General features: G+C 39.4%; 1 protein-coding gene across 3 annotated transcripts in view; it reads left to right on the top strand.

The window, feature by feature from the left end:
• PTP4A2 (protein tyrosine phosphatase 4A2) overlaps window positions 1–10,971 on the top strand; it is a 32,357-nt gene extending 21,386 nt beyond the window's left edge. For all 3 annotated transcript variants that reach the window (XM_045035471.1, XM_045035469.1, XM_045035470.1), the window contains exons 3-6: window positions 72–164; window positions 4,772–4,902; window positions 7,531–7,605; window positions 8,422–10,971. In XM_045035471.1, the coding sequence (XP_044891406.1) occupies window positions 72–164; window positions 4,772–4,902; window positions 7,531–7,605; window positions 8,422–8,530 (408 nt within the window). In that variant the 3' untranslated portion in view covers window positions 8,531–10,971. The remainder of the gene's footprint in view (window positions 1–71; window positions 165–4,771; window positions 4,903–7,530; window positions 7,606–8,421) is intronic.
• The last annotated feature ends 2,594 nt before the right edge of the window (window positions 10,972–13,565 follow it).

Here is a 13,565-nt window from a genome sequence, read left to right as displayed (position 1 = left end):
AATTGTATGCTTTTAAAGTTTTGGTTGCAGATTCTAAAAGTAAGTTCCCTTATATTTGTTTTTCTTCAAAGGAACTTAAGAAGTATGGAGTGACAACTTTGGTTCGAGTTTGTGATGCTACATATGATAAAGCTCCAGTTGAAAAAGAAGGAATCCACGTTCTAGTGAGTGTGTAGTGTTTGCATTTTTCATTACGAACTACTAGTAGTACCTTTTAAACATAGCTGTTTTGAAAACTGGACATTCAGTATGCTTTTTAAGCTTATAGGAGGTACAACGTTGATAGCAGTCTTTTAAACTTTTTAGATTGGCAGTTTTGTTCATTTGTGCCCTTAAAGTCTATATATGCAAAGTATTTTCAACAAATGAAAAGCAAAATTTAATGTACACTTATTTCAAGAAAATGGAAATTTGATTTTGTTTTCTCTAGGAAATTATTGCAATATTTAGTTTTTGTTTCTAGGCTACTGTTGTGAATCTAGCTGAAAGCAATTTCCATCAGGAATTAAGTCACATGGAAATACAGTTGACCTTTGAATGCGGGGTTAGAGACACCAATCCACATATGACTTTTGACTTCCCCAAAACTTTCCTAATAAGCCTACTGTTGACCAGAAGCCTTACTAATAACATCAACAGTCCATTAACACGTATTTTGTATGTTACAGGTATTATGTACTATATTCTTACAATAAAGTTAGCTAGAGAAAAGAAAATTTCATTAAGAAAAAATAAGAGAAAATACGTTAAAGTACCGTACTCTGTTTATTGAAAACAAATCGGCATGTAAGTGGATCTGTACAGTTCAAATGCATGTTGTTTGAGGGTCAGCTGTATTCTGTCTCACTTTGCAAATACTATTTGTTATTTAATGTTTTGTGGATAACTTATAGGGGACGAAAAGGTTGGAGAAGAGGTTAAGGGAGAGGGAGAAGGCATCTTGCTCTAGAGTAATCAGCATAGGTTCTGACACGTTTTGGTGGGCTTTTAACAAGCTCATGTGTGATTAGATTTATTTATGCTCAGTTTGAGCATAAAGTGCTTGGAATTATTTTAAGTTCCTCCTTAGCCCCTAAATACACTATTTCATGTATCAGAAACAGGAGCATTAGGCTATTTTCCCCTAAATAGTTGTCTAAATTGCAAGAGCATGTAATGAAATGACCTTGTAGTCTTAGGTGTCTTAGAGCTATTTGATTTGATTGTGGGAAGACACTGTGGTGTTGTAAGTAGTTGGTTAGGAAAAAAGTAATAAAGAAGATATTGGTACAAGGTTATTTATTGAGAGGTACTTTTGTAGTCTTAATGCATTGGTCATCCGTGGTTGGAAAGTCAGTTGCAAAGGAAATAAATGCCTTCTTGGTAAGGCAGCTGTCTCATATCTGATCTGTAAAGTTTCCTCGCCTTCATTTTGGTGAAAACATAAAAACAAAACAACCAAGCATTAGGTTTTGTTTTTTTTTTTTTAACATTTATTTTTTATTTTGTTTAAAAAAATTTTTTTTTTTAATTTTTTTTTTCAACGTTTATTTATTTTTGGGACAGAGAGAGACAGAGCATGAACGGGGGAGGGGTAGAGAGAGAGGGAGACACAGAATCGGAAACAGTCTCCAGGCTCTGAGCCATCAGCCCAGAGCCCGACGTGGGGCTCGAACTCACGGACCGCAAGATCGTGACCTGGCTGAAGTCGGACGCTTAACCGACTGCGCCACCCAGGCGCCCCTAAAAAATTTTTTTTAATGTTTATTTATTTTTGAGAGAAAGACAGAGTGCAAGTGGAGGAGGGGCAGACAGAGACGGAGACACAGAATCTGAAGCAGGCTCCAGGCTCTGAGCTGTCAGCACAGAGCCCAGCGTGGGGCTTGAACTCCTAAACTGTGAGATCATGACCTGAGCCGAAGTTGGACGCTTAACCAACTGAGCCATGCAGGCGCCCTGTTTTTTTTAATGCTTATTTATTTTGAGAGAGAGGGAGAAGTATATGTGCACTTGTGCACAAGCTGGGGAGGGGCAGAGAGAGAGAGAGAGAGAGAGAGAGAGAGAGAGAGAGAGAGAGAGAGAGAGAGAATCCCATGCAGGCTCTGCACTGCCAGCACAGAGCCCCACCTGAGGCTCAGTCCCACGAACCGTGAGATCAAGACCTGAGCTGAAATCAAAACTCAGGCGCTTAACCAACTGAGCCACCCAGGTGCCCCCAAACATTATGTTGTAAAAAAAATGTATTTTAATAGTATGGCATGGTAATAATTTGCTTACATTCCCATTTCTAAATGATTTTAAGGTCCTCTGGCTGTAAATCGCTGGGGAATAAGTAGAAACTTGTATAAAATGTAGCCCTGTGTTAAAAAAAAATATTTTTTTTTTTCTGAAACTAGGCTGAATACAAGTTCTTTTTTTTTTTTTTTTCCCCAACATTTATTTATTTTTGGGACAGAGAGAGACAGAGCATGAACGGGGGAGGGGCAGAGAGAGAGGGAGACACAGAATCGGAAACAGGCTCCAGGCTCTGAGCCATCAGCCCAGAGCCTGACGCGGGGCTCGAACTCACGGACCGCGAGATCGTGAGATCGTGACCTGGCTGAAGTCGGACGCTTAACCGACTGTGTCACCCAGGCGCCCCGAATACAAGCTCTTTTTCCTGTGTTGTGAGTATGATCTCCAGTGGCCAGATGAGAAATCCGTTTTTGACAGATGGCATGGGTCAGAAAATGAACTGTGGGTTGACCATAGTCTGTTTGAATCAGTAATGTTGGTAAACACCTTTATGAAAGAGAAATGAACTAAAGAACTTGAACTAGTTTGTAGAAGATAATGGTAGGGCTGGGATTTATGTTAGGCCCTTAAATCTAGGCTATTGTTTTGTTTTTGTTTCAAATAGCTGTGATCAGATAAAATTAAAGGTCTAATTTAAGCTTATAAAAAACCAGAACATTTAGAATTAAGCTTGGAATTTCTTTCCTTTTCCCAGACAGAGATTTTAAGTGGATTGTTAATCTACTTTTGGTAGGTGAGGAGGGTTTGGAACACTTTATAAGGGCATATCCCCAAAATAAGGCTTTTCAAATCCTTTGACTAATGTTCTTACAAATCAGAGGCATATTGGAAAAGACTAATAATGATAGTTTCATTTATGTCCATCAGTTTGAAGTTCAGACCATTCTAAATTATTTTAATGATTTTTTTGGTAGAGACTGCTTATATGAGTAAGTGAAGCATATTTCATATTACTGTTACTTAACTAGGCACATTTTAGGAAGTATTAGAGGAAATAAGCTCTCAACTAAGGCACTAACTTGTTTTACTGCTATTTACAGTTAAACTCTATGGTGACATTTTTAATGGTAACACTGACAGCCATTTAATAATGGGGTGTAGTTGACAAATCAAACATAATGTGTTGTCATTGCTAATGGGCTACATGAAATGTTCTAGTGGTGCCCATGAGTGTAGAATCAATTTAGTGTTTTGTCACTTTTCTTTTTTTCTTTCTCTAGTGTCTTAAAGTGTCCTTATCCAATCTCATTAGGATAATCTTATGTTTAAAAAAAATTCCCAGTGTTTTTGCATTTCTGTCCTTGAAGCTACATGGAAGCGAGAGACTGCAAAATGTGAATTCCCTTCCCCTTTTTTTTTCTTTTTTAATAAAGTTTATTTATTTTGAGAGAGTGTGCACCATGCACGTGAACTGGACAGAGGCAGAGAGAGAGTGGGAGAGAGAGAGAGAATTCCAAGCAGGCTCCTCACTGTCCAAGCAGAGCCCATTGCTGGGCTGGGTCTCATGTACCTCGAGATCACGACTTGAGCCGAAATCAAGAGTTGGACACTTAACCAGCTGAACCACCCTGGCGCCCCTCCCCTCTTTCTTTAAAGCTGATTTATGTTGGTTTCTTAGGTCTTTTGCTAGGTAGAAAGGAAGATAAACCTCTGCCTATATGATAAATGCACATGGGGTTGGTCTTAATTAAAAAGCAACCTAAGGGGCACCTGGCTGCCTCAGTCAGTAGAGCATGCAATTCTTGATCTTGAGATTGTGAGTTTCAGCTCACTTTGGGTGTAGAGATTACTTAAAAAACAAAAAAAACCAAAAATGCACAAATTGGTGAATATAAAGAGAAAGGGATACTTAAGAAAAAGTTCTCCATTTGCTCAGGACCCTATCGTCTGGTACTGTGCTTGTTAAATGGGATATGTAGAATTTAGGCAGAACTTTTAAAAATATTTGCTACTTTTTTTTTTTTTTTTTAAATATATAAGCACAAAGATGGTAGTATATTTCTGTTACGATATGCCAACTACTGGTGATTTCTTGAGAGTCTTCCTCTAAAGGAAAGACATCATAACTTAGAGCTATTTGAGGGGATAATCCTCAAAATACTTGTACAGGTCAGATGGTATTCTTTGCCAGAGTGGACATTTACATCATACTGACAGGTGTTTATCCTTTCTTTGTCTCGGTTTTATAGTTTTCTCTATTATGTCTAATTACTGCTTTATTCAGATAAAATATTTGAGGAACACTGGTTTCTCATCACTCTGATAAAAGATCTCCATAAGATAAAATTAGATGTTTACAGTGCTGACTACATGTATTTGAGAAGGAATTTTGGTCTTGGATCATTTTTCAATAGTGATCAGAATTGCAGTATTAAGAATAGGTATATAAAGTACAGTTAGTTCACTTAAATCCCCGCTGTGTACTATGCAGCTATTCTGCATTAGATATTATCCTGGAGAAAATAACAATTTAATGTAAAAGATCTTTCCTTTCCAGGATTGGCCATTTGATGATGGAGCACCACCCCCTAATCAGATAGTAGACGATTGGCTGAACCTGTTAAAAACCAAATTTCGTGAAGAGCCAGGTTGCTGTGTTGCAGTGCATTGTGTTGCAGGATTGGGAAGGTAAGCTCTTCCTTTTTTGTCTGTGAATTCATTAGCAAAAACTTCACTTTGGTAGAAATTTGTATTTATGACACTAAATATTAAATTGCCTGAAAGAAAAGGAAATGAGAGCAAAAACTGGTGTAGATTTCTTGAGACAGCTTTTTGTGTTTCATTGGTTGTCTGATTCTAATGCCATAATAGGTTTAGTAGATGATCACTCAGAAATTGTTTTGAAACTGATTCAATGTAATTATCTTATTTGAGTTAAAAAAATATGGTCTTAGTTCAGTATTTTTTTTCCTTCTCCTTATTTCACATATTCAATTTTTAAAAAAATACTCATTTTTGAGAGAGTGTGAGTAGAGTGTGAGTGGTGAGTAGCAGAGAGAGAGGGAGACACAGAATCTGAAGCAGGCTCCATGAGCTGCCAGCACAGAGCCTGATGCTGGGCTCGAACTCACGGACCGTGAGATCATGACCTGAGCTGAAGTCGGACGCCTAAACTGACTGAGCCACCCAGGCGCCCCCTTATTTCACATATTCAAAGGCTTAGGTCTTTGAAATAGGCAACAAAATGAAAATAATTTTAGATTTTGAAGAATCTATATGGGGTTAATTTTGGATTGAGATGAATGGGAAGTTAATAGGTGGAGAGAAGATGGCTGAACTTCAAACTCCTGAAAGGAGATGTAGAGAGAATGAAAAATGATGTTGATTTCAAAGCCTTTTTCCTGGAGCACTGTGTGGAATGGTGCCGCAACACTCTCATCGGCAGCAGATTAAATGCCAGTTTATGACGTGCACTTTGACTCAGAACATTAGTGCAGGCTGCTCTTGCCTCAAGGTGGTGGTGACTCAGGCTGTTACCTCTGCTTAGCCCTTTTGTTTGCTGTTTTCCTTTTTTTTCATATCAGTGTCTTACAGTTTCTTCTTCAGGGTCAGAAGCTTCAGTCTTTATTCTGAGGGTGAAGGTAGTGTTCTAACTGGACTTGGCAGTTTTGTAACTAGTACCTATTCTAGCAGGTAGTCCAAAGTTGGTGCCAGGTAGTAGTTTTTTCTTTCTTGTTGCAATTTTGTATATATATATATATAGTTTTTAATTTTTTTTAATTTTTTCAAATTTACATCCACATTAGTTAGCATATAGTGCAACAGTGATTTCAGGAGTAGATTTCCTTAGTGCCCCTTACCCATTTAGCACCCCCCCCCCCACGCCCCCTCCAGTAACCCTTTGTTTGTTCTCCATATTTATGAGTCTCTTCTGTTTTGTCCCCCTCCCTGTTTTTATATTATTTTTGTTTCCCTTGCCTTATGTTCATCTCTTTTGTCTCTTAAAGTCTTCATGAGTGGAGTCATATGATATTTGTCTTTCCCTGACTAATTTCACTTAGCATAATACCCTCCAGTTCCATCCACGTAGTTGCAAATGGCAAGATTTCATTCTTTTTGATTGCTGAGTAATACTCCATCATCTATATATACCACATCTTCTTTATCCATTCATCCATCGATGGACATTTGGGCTCTTTCCATACTTTGGCTATTGTTGATAGTGCACCTATAAACATAGGGGGTGCATGTGTCCCTTCGAAACAGCACACCTGTATCCCGTGGATGAATGCCTAGTAGTGCCATTGCTGGGTTGTAGGGTAGTTCTATTTTTAGTTTTTTGAGGAACCTCCATGCTGTTTTCCCGAGTGGCTGTACCAGCTTGCGGTCCCAGGTAGTAGACATTTTCAGACATCATTTCCCTTGTTAGATTTTTTTTGTGTGTATTATTTTATTGTTAAGGAGTCTGCTTCTGTGACTGTCATGAAGCCCAAGCTGGGTTCACAGTAACGAGTCCTGGAGGTAACTATATCTCACTCTGGACTCTCTGATCAGGATCCAGTCTTTTGTCTCTTCCTCAGCTGAAAACACAGACTCCCTAGGCCCCAATCCCTGCCTTCCCATTCCTGGAAGATGCCAAATCCAACTATGTAGGAGGCTTTTTCAGAGGAGACAACTTTGTCTTCCCAGAAGACAAACCCTCTCCTTTGCTTTATGAGGCAGATAGCATCTCCAAACCAAGGACAGGTTGGGACCTGCTCAGGCCTCAACGTCCCTTGTTAGATGTAAAAAAAAAAAAAAAAAAAAGAAAAAGAAAAAAAGATACTTATATAGAAAACTGTAAATACCAATTTTCTGACACTCTCGTAGCTCACAGAAAGGATTTTGTTGAAGAAATGTAGCACGTTTTTAGTATTTGTTGAGGAAATGATATTAAAATGGATTTGTAATGAAAATTCTGAGATGCTTAGTATGGGTGACACACTTGTTCACTTATTTTGCTACAGTACTGGTTAAAGGCCAATGAAGAATTTTTGATGACATATAATGTGAAAATTTGAGATCTGATGTGATGGTGCTTTAAATAAAGATCTCTTAACGAGGTGTAGAATTTAGTGCTTTAGTAAAAGTGGGTAACACCATAGACCCTATCATGATACAGACATTTGTATAAGGAAAATAGCAGCTATTTTAGTACACGGAAAAAAAGGGAAGCTCAAACCTCGTGTTGTTTTGGTAATATGTAATCCTGGGTTAAAAAAAAATCCTTCAATTCCAAAGACTTGTGGATATTTACAGATGCGTTTCTCTCTATAGGGCACCCGTGCTGGTTGCACTTGCTTTGATTGAATGTGGAATGAAGTATGAAGATGCAGTTCAGTTTATAAGACAGTGAGTAGGAAGTTTTATGTTCAGAAACACATAAAGCAAGACCATACAAGAAGAAGGAATTACGGAAAGTACCCTTTTGTAGTATGGAGTAACTTGTTGGTTTAAAATATTGTTTGATCGAAGAAATCAAAAGTGATAAACTTGTAATAGTACTGTTGGCTCCCAGATTTAAAGATTTTTTAAGTTAGGTGGCAAATTTGGACGCTGAAGAATCTGTCCAATATGACTTGAATATCTAGGAATCTTTAAAATGAATAGGTAGTAGAGTCTCAGAGATCGAGTGACTCTTTTAGTGGATGTCCAAAACACCTTTCAAGTGCAACTATGACCAAGAGGCAAGGAAGAATCTATAGAGGAGCAGTTAATCACTTAAGAATCTTAAGTGACCTGTTCAGGCACAAAATCGGGATGGTAGTGCCCAGACAGAATCTTGGCATCAGTCTGGAATAATGGGCCATGTTATTTTGTTGTCCAGAATTCTTTGGCAGTTAATACCTTGTCCTTTCCCTTTCAGCCTTTTCTTTAAAAAAAAAAAAAAAAAGAAAGAAAAAGAAAAGAAAAGACTGTGACAAGAGGTCATGAAATGTATGGTAGCAGCTCTAGGAAGGTGGCATATTTCAAGGAATGCCATCTGTGCCTGCTGCTTCATTTAATACTTGGTCATTCATCAGCCCCTTCTCTTAAGAAGTGATACTGTACAAAGAATATACTGGTTTTCACAGCGTGAAGTTAGAAAAGCCTTAGGCCATAAATAATGCATTTCAGTGAATCAGATAGCTTTTTACATGATAAAGTTTGTCATTCTTGTATTTTCAGAAAAAGAAGGGGAGCATTCAATTCCAAACAGCTGCTTTACCTGGAGAAATACCGACCTAAGATGCGATTGCGTGTCAGAGACACCAATGGGCACTGCTGTGTTCAGTAGAAAGAAGTGTAAACGAAGGCTGACTTGATTGTGCATTTAGAGGGAACTCTTGGTACCTGGAAATGTGAATCTGGAATCTTAACTGTGTCACCAAAGTAGCGATGGATTCAGTACTCCTCAACCACTCTCCTAATGATTGGAAAAAAGCAAAAAAGAAATCCCTCTATAACATGAATAAAATGTTTAAGAAAAGAAAAAGAGAAAGAAACAAGGGATTAATTCAGTGAAGGATGAGTTTGCTCCTAATTGTTGGAGTTTGAATTTCTGTCAGAATTGAATTATATCAAAATCCCCTGTCTTTTTTAACTTTTCAAACTAGGTCTCTAAGGAAAACCAGCAGAACATTAGCCTGTGCCGAACCATCTGTTTGGGGAGCACACTTTTCCATTATGCTTGGCACATAGGTCTCCCTGTTGTGGGACTCTCTTTCTTTCTTTTTCCTTTCGGTGGTGGTGGGCATATATCTTTCTCTTCTCTTCTTTCCCCATCCCCCCACCCCCCACCCCCGATACAAGTTGTAGATGGAATAGGAGAAGCCCTTGTTGCTGTAGACGTGTGTGCAGTCTGGCAGCCTTAAGCCCACCTGGGCACTTTTAGAAAAAACAAACAAAAAACCAACAAAAAAAAAGAAACAAAAAACACCAAAAAAAAAAAAAAAAAAAAAAAAAAGGCAGTGGCATATATATTATATGATCCAGGTGGTTTTTAGTCTTTACTGATGATGGGGTGTTCATGTTAGTTTCTTTTCTTGAAAACCCTATTCAACATTAGGCAACGTAGCCAGGAGCCTTTTGTTTTGGTTTTGTTTTGGTAAATTAGTGGGGAAATGGCATTTTAAAAAGAGTCTTTCTTCTCAGAGAACTTAGCTGAGAGTCGAATTCTTCTCTTTTCCAACCAATGAAGCTAAGTAGGTATCCCAGAAACTTTTGCTTTCTGAAGGGGAGCGCTCCAGGCCATCACTAAAGGTGTGTCCAGGCGGAGAGTCAGCATACTTTGTACATCACCGAAAATTGTGGGTCGTAGCATTACTCTGATTTTCTGTCTCATGTTATCAGAGAATGCCGATAGTTTGAAGTTTTTATTCAGGATTTACTCGTACTATGAATTTTTGGGAATGGTGGAAGGAGTTAACAGCAAAGATGGGGTATTTTGGACGCGAGAAATGCCTGTGATGCATATTTTCCAAACTGCCCCCTCTATGTACAGTTAAGTTTAACCACTGATTGCCTTGTTATTTTCTTACTAGGTTCTTTATGAGATTAAAAAAAAAATCGCTGGTTCAAAACCAACAATGCCTAGTGAGTATGTGTCCACAGGCCATCCAGGGTGGCAGAGAGACCTAAAGCAACCCAGTGAATAGCAAAGGGACTGTGTTGTTGATGAAATGGTGTAGTATCAGTTTTACAGATTCTTTGCTGGGTTCATTGTGCTGATCTAGAGAAGCTGTTTTTCTGCTCTTCTGCAGAAAGCAGTCGTGACCGGGCTGCACTCACAAAGCAAGTTGAAGGACACCATCCAGGGCTCTTGCACCCTTCATCTAAACATTACTTAATAGTGCTCTGCTGCTAAGGATTTGAATAAAGGCTTAGGGTCATCTTGTCTTGCTGGAATTTGCTATGCAGAGCCATAAACTTCCCATTTTTTTTAGGATCAGCTAGGCCAGTAGGAATGGACCGGGACCTTGTCTCACACTGATGATACCTCAGACGTTGGCTGGCTATGTGAACTGCCTATTTCCTGTGCCGGAGTTGTTCTGATTTTTAACTAAATGAAAGTATGTAGGTTCTCTCCTCCCCCATCCCTGAAAACAAAACACAATAATGCTTTCTGAAATTGTTTCTAGAATTTTAAAGTGAAAAATGATGGTACTCTCCAAAATTCTTTATTTCAGAACATTACAGTAGATTCCATTAACGTAGGTTCAAGATCAAAACAGCATACCATCTAAACTCAGACTGTCTGTTGACTCCAAGGGTTTTGATCAATACAATAACAAACTTTTTCCCTTTGACATGCTCTGATTTTTGTTGTTTGTGGGGAGTGTGTGTGTGTGTGTGTGTGTGTGTGTATGTGTGTATGTGTGTGTGCGTGCGCATGTGTTGGGTGTATATGTGTGTGCAGTGTCCAGCAGTATCAGTGCCTGCCTGAGTTAGGAAAATTACATTCCTGGTTCTGTATGAGGAGAAGGGTGTATAAAGCGACAAGAAACATTATCCCTCATTTTGTTTTAAATTACATACTAATGTTAATTGTTCTCAGAACTGGATTTTCTTCCTCAAAATTAAAAGTTTTTTTTTTTCTTTTGGATTTAATGAAGTATTGCTAGCTGAAGCCAGTTTGACATGGTGAGAGAGATGTCAGACTGATGAAAGGTGTGCAGCCTGATTGAAAACCAAACCCTGAACCCTTTTAAAGAACAATAAAACATATTTTACATGCTCTTTGTCTGTGTATTGTTCTCCACCCCAGGTTGAATTTCATTTATGTCTCCTTAGAAAACTTAGTATTCTCAAGGTCTGTTTTGGATCCTGCTAATTACTGCAAGGAGGTGAAATAATTAGAGGCTGGGAAGTGCAAAGATTTCATGCCACCCAGGTGTTCAATACGGCGAACTTAACTGCAGTTGGGATACATCTGGTACATTTCGGGGTTCAGTTCTTGGACACAACATTGTAGGAATTCAGCATCTTATTCCACGGGATTTTTTTTTTTTTTTTTTTTTTTTTTTTTTTTTTAAGCTACTCGGGAAGAGGTGGGTTCCCAATAACTTGCTGGCTTTTAGGACCAAAGGATTTGTTTATACCATAGGTTTTGGTGAAGCATTGCAATTTTTTACTTGAACTCTTAAAGAACAGTAAGGAAGGAGGAACATTATATATCCTAGGTCTGGGGTGGGGAATTTCCTTCAAACCATGGGTCAGCATCCATCCATTCAGAAAACAAGCTTATCTGCTAGGGTACTAAGGACGAGAAGACAAGACACTGTTCGCACTGTGAGGACCTTAGTTTAGGAGAGGAGTTAGATCTGTCGATGTTAAGAACAGAGTAAGCAGATACAGTACTGTGTGACTTACAGTTCATTGAGCCTCCTCCCTGTTTTAAAGTTCCCACCTTCTGGGCTTCATTATCTAGCTTCCATTCAGTGGGCTGTTGTTCCATTCACTTGGCTACATGGCAAATTGCCCTGCTGCATCTCTTGCTTCATTTTACTTGCCTGGCTAACCTCCATTTTTGGTGAAGTTCAGTCCGCCCCCTTATTTGCACGTGTGCACTTGTGCAACTGGACACGCTGACTCCGTGTCTGTGTTTAAAGCCGTGACCTTAGACCTTAGTACCGTCTGACAATCCTGCTTCATTTCTCTCTTTGATTTATTTACTCCTTGACTTTCCCCGAGAACACTTAAATGTTAATTCTTTCCCCCTTCTCTCAGTTTGCGGCCTCCCCCGCCCAGACTAAGAAAATAGAAACAAGGAAATTTCCGCAGGCTCCTGCCTGATGGCATCTCTACTTACCTACATGCATCTCTGCTTGTATGCTCAGTCTTTCCTTTGGTTGTATGGACAGATTGTCCTGGCCCTTCTTCAGGCAAGCTCTAACACTTGTGTACTAGATTCCATCACTGTTCAAAGGGCCCAGATCCAGCCATTCTTCCTTCTGTTCATTAACTTACCTCTGCTAGATCACTCCCGTCAGCCTTTGAATGTACTATTATTTCTTCCATGTTAAAATCCTGTTTAACCCACACTCATCCCCTTTGCTCTTTATAGCAAAACTCAAAAGAGTTATGTAACTGTACACTCTACTTTTGTCTTTTGAACCCATTCCAATGAAGATTTTGATTCCACTGAAACTGCCCATGTAAAGATCACTAGAACCTCTGTGGTACTTAATCCAGTGGTCAATTTTTTTTTTTTTAATGTTTATTTTTGAGAGAGAGAGGCACAGAATCCGAAGCAGGCTCCAGGCTCTGAGCTGTCCACACAGAGCCCAATGCAGGGCTCGAACTCAAGAACGGCGAGATCGTGACTTGAGCTGGCGTCGTACGCTTAACTGAGTCACCCAGGCGCCCCAGTCCAATGGTCAGTTCTTAATCCTTAACTTTTTTTTGACATGTTCGCATATGACATAGTTAATCACTCTTTGGAATGCTTTCATTTATTGTGGTAGGAGGAGTAATGCTTCCCAACCCACTACCCCATGTTCATACTCTAAATCCCTGGAACCTGTAAATATGTTGCATGGTAAAAGGGACTTCTGGCTGTGGTTAAGGATCTTGAGATGGGGAGATTGTCTTGGATTATCTAGATGAGTCCAGTCTAATTGCGTGAGTCCTTAAAAGCAGAGAATCTTCCCTGGCTGAGATCAGAAGGAGATGGGACTAAGGAAGAATGGTCTGAGAGATGCAGTGTCGCTGTCTTGGAAGATAGAGGAAGGGGGCCTCCAGAATCTGGAAAAAGCAAGGAAACGTTCTCTCTCAGAGTCTTCAAAAAGGAACTCAGCCTGCCCATGATTTAGGCCCATGTGGGACATCCTACAGAACGTAGGATGGTAGATTTCTGTTGTTTGAAGCCACTAAGTTTGTGTTAATTTGTTAACAACTGCAATAGAAAATGAACACAGAGTTTTGCTTTCTAGGACAGATCTCATACTCTGAGGTTTCACCTAGTTTAGCAGCCACACCTTAGTCTGAGGTTCTGGTTCTTCATGATCTCCACCTCTGCTTTATCTACCTGGACTCTATTCTCTGGACTCCAGACCCATTATTCAAAACCTACTTGACATCTCTCATGGATGTTCCATAGTTCAGACAATTTCAATTCCTGCTCAACTTAACTTCAGTGAGAACTTCCATGACTTTCACTTTAGAATTGCCCCCCGCCCACCATTGGCATGTTCTACTGTGTGGCTATGCTTTAGCCCTTAAGAACCATTTCACAAACTTTGTCTCTTTCTGCCAGCTCCACAGGGCACAGGGATTTTTGGTTTCGTTCACTGTACCTTCACCTAGAACAGTGCTTGGCATGTACCGGGTGC

This window comes from Felis catus, chromosome C1 (assembly GCF_018350175.1).
Source record: "Felis catus isolate Fca126 chromosome C1, F.catus_Fca126_mat1.0, whole genome shotgun sequence".
NCBI lineage: Eukaryota > Metazoa > Chordata > Mammalia > Carnivora > Felidae > Felis > Felis catus.
Note: the sequence above shows the minus strand (reverse complement) of the source record. Positions and strands in the feature narration are given on the sequence as shown.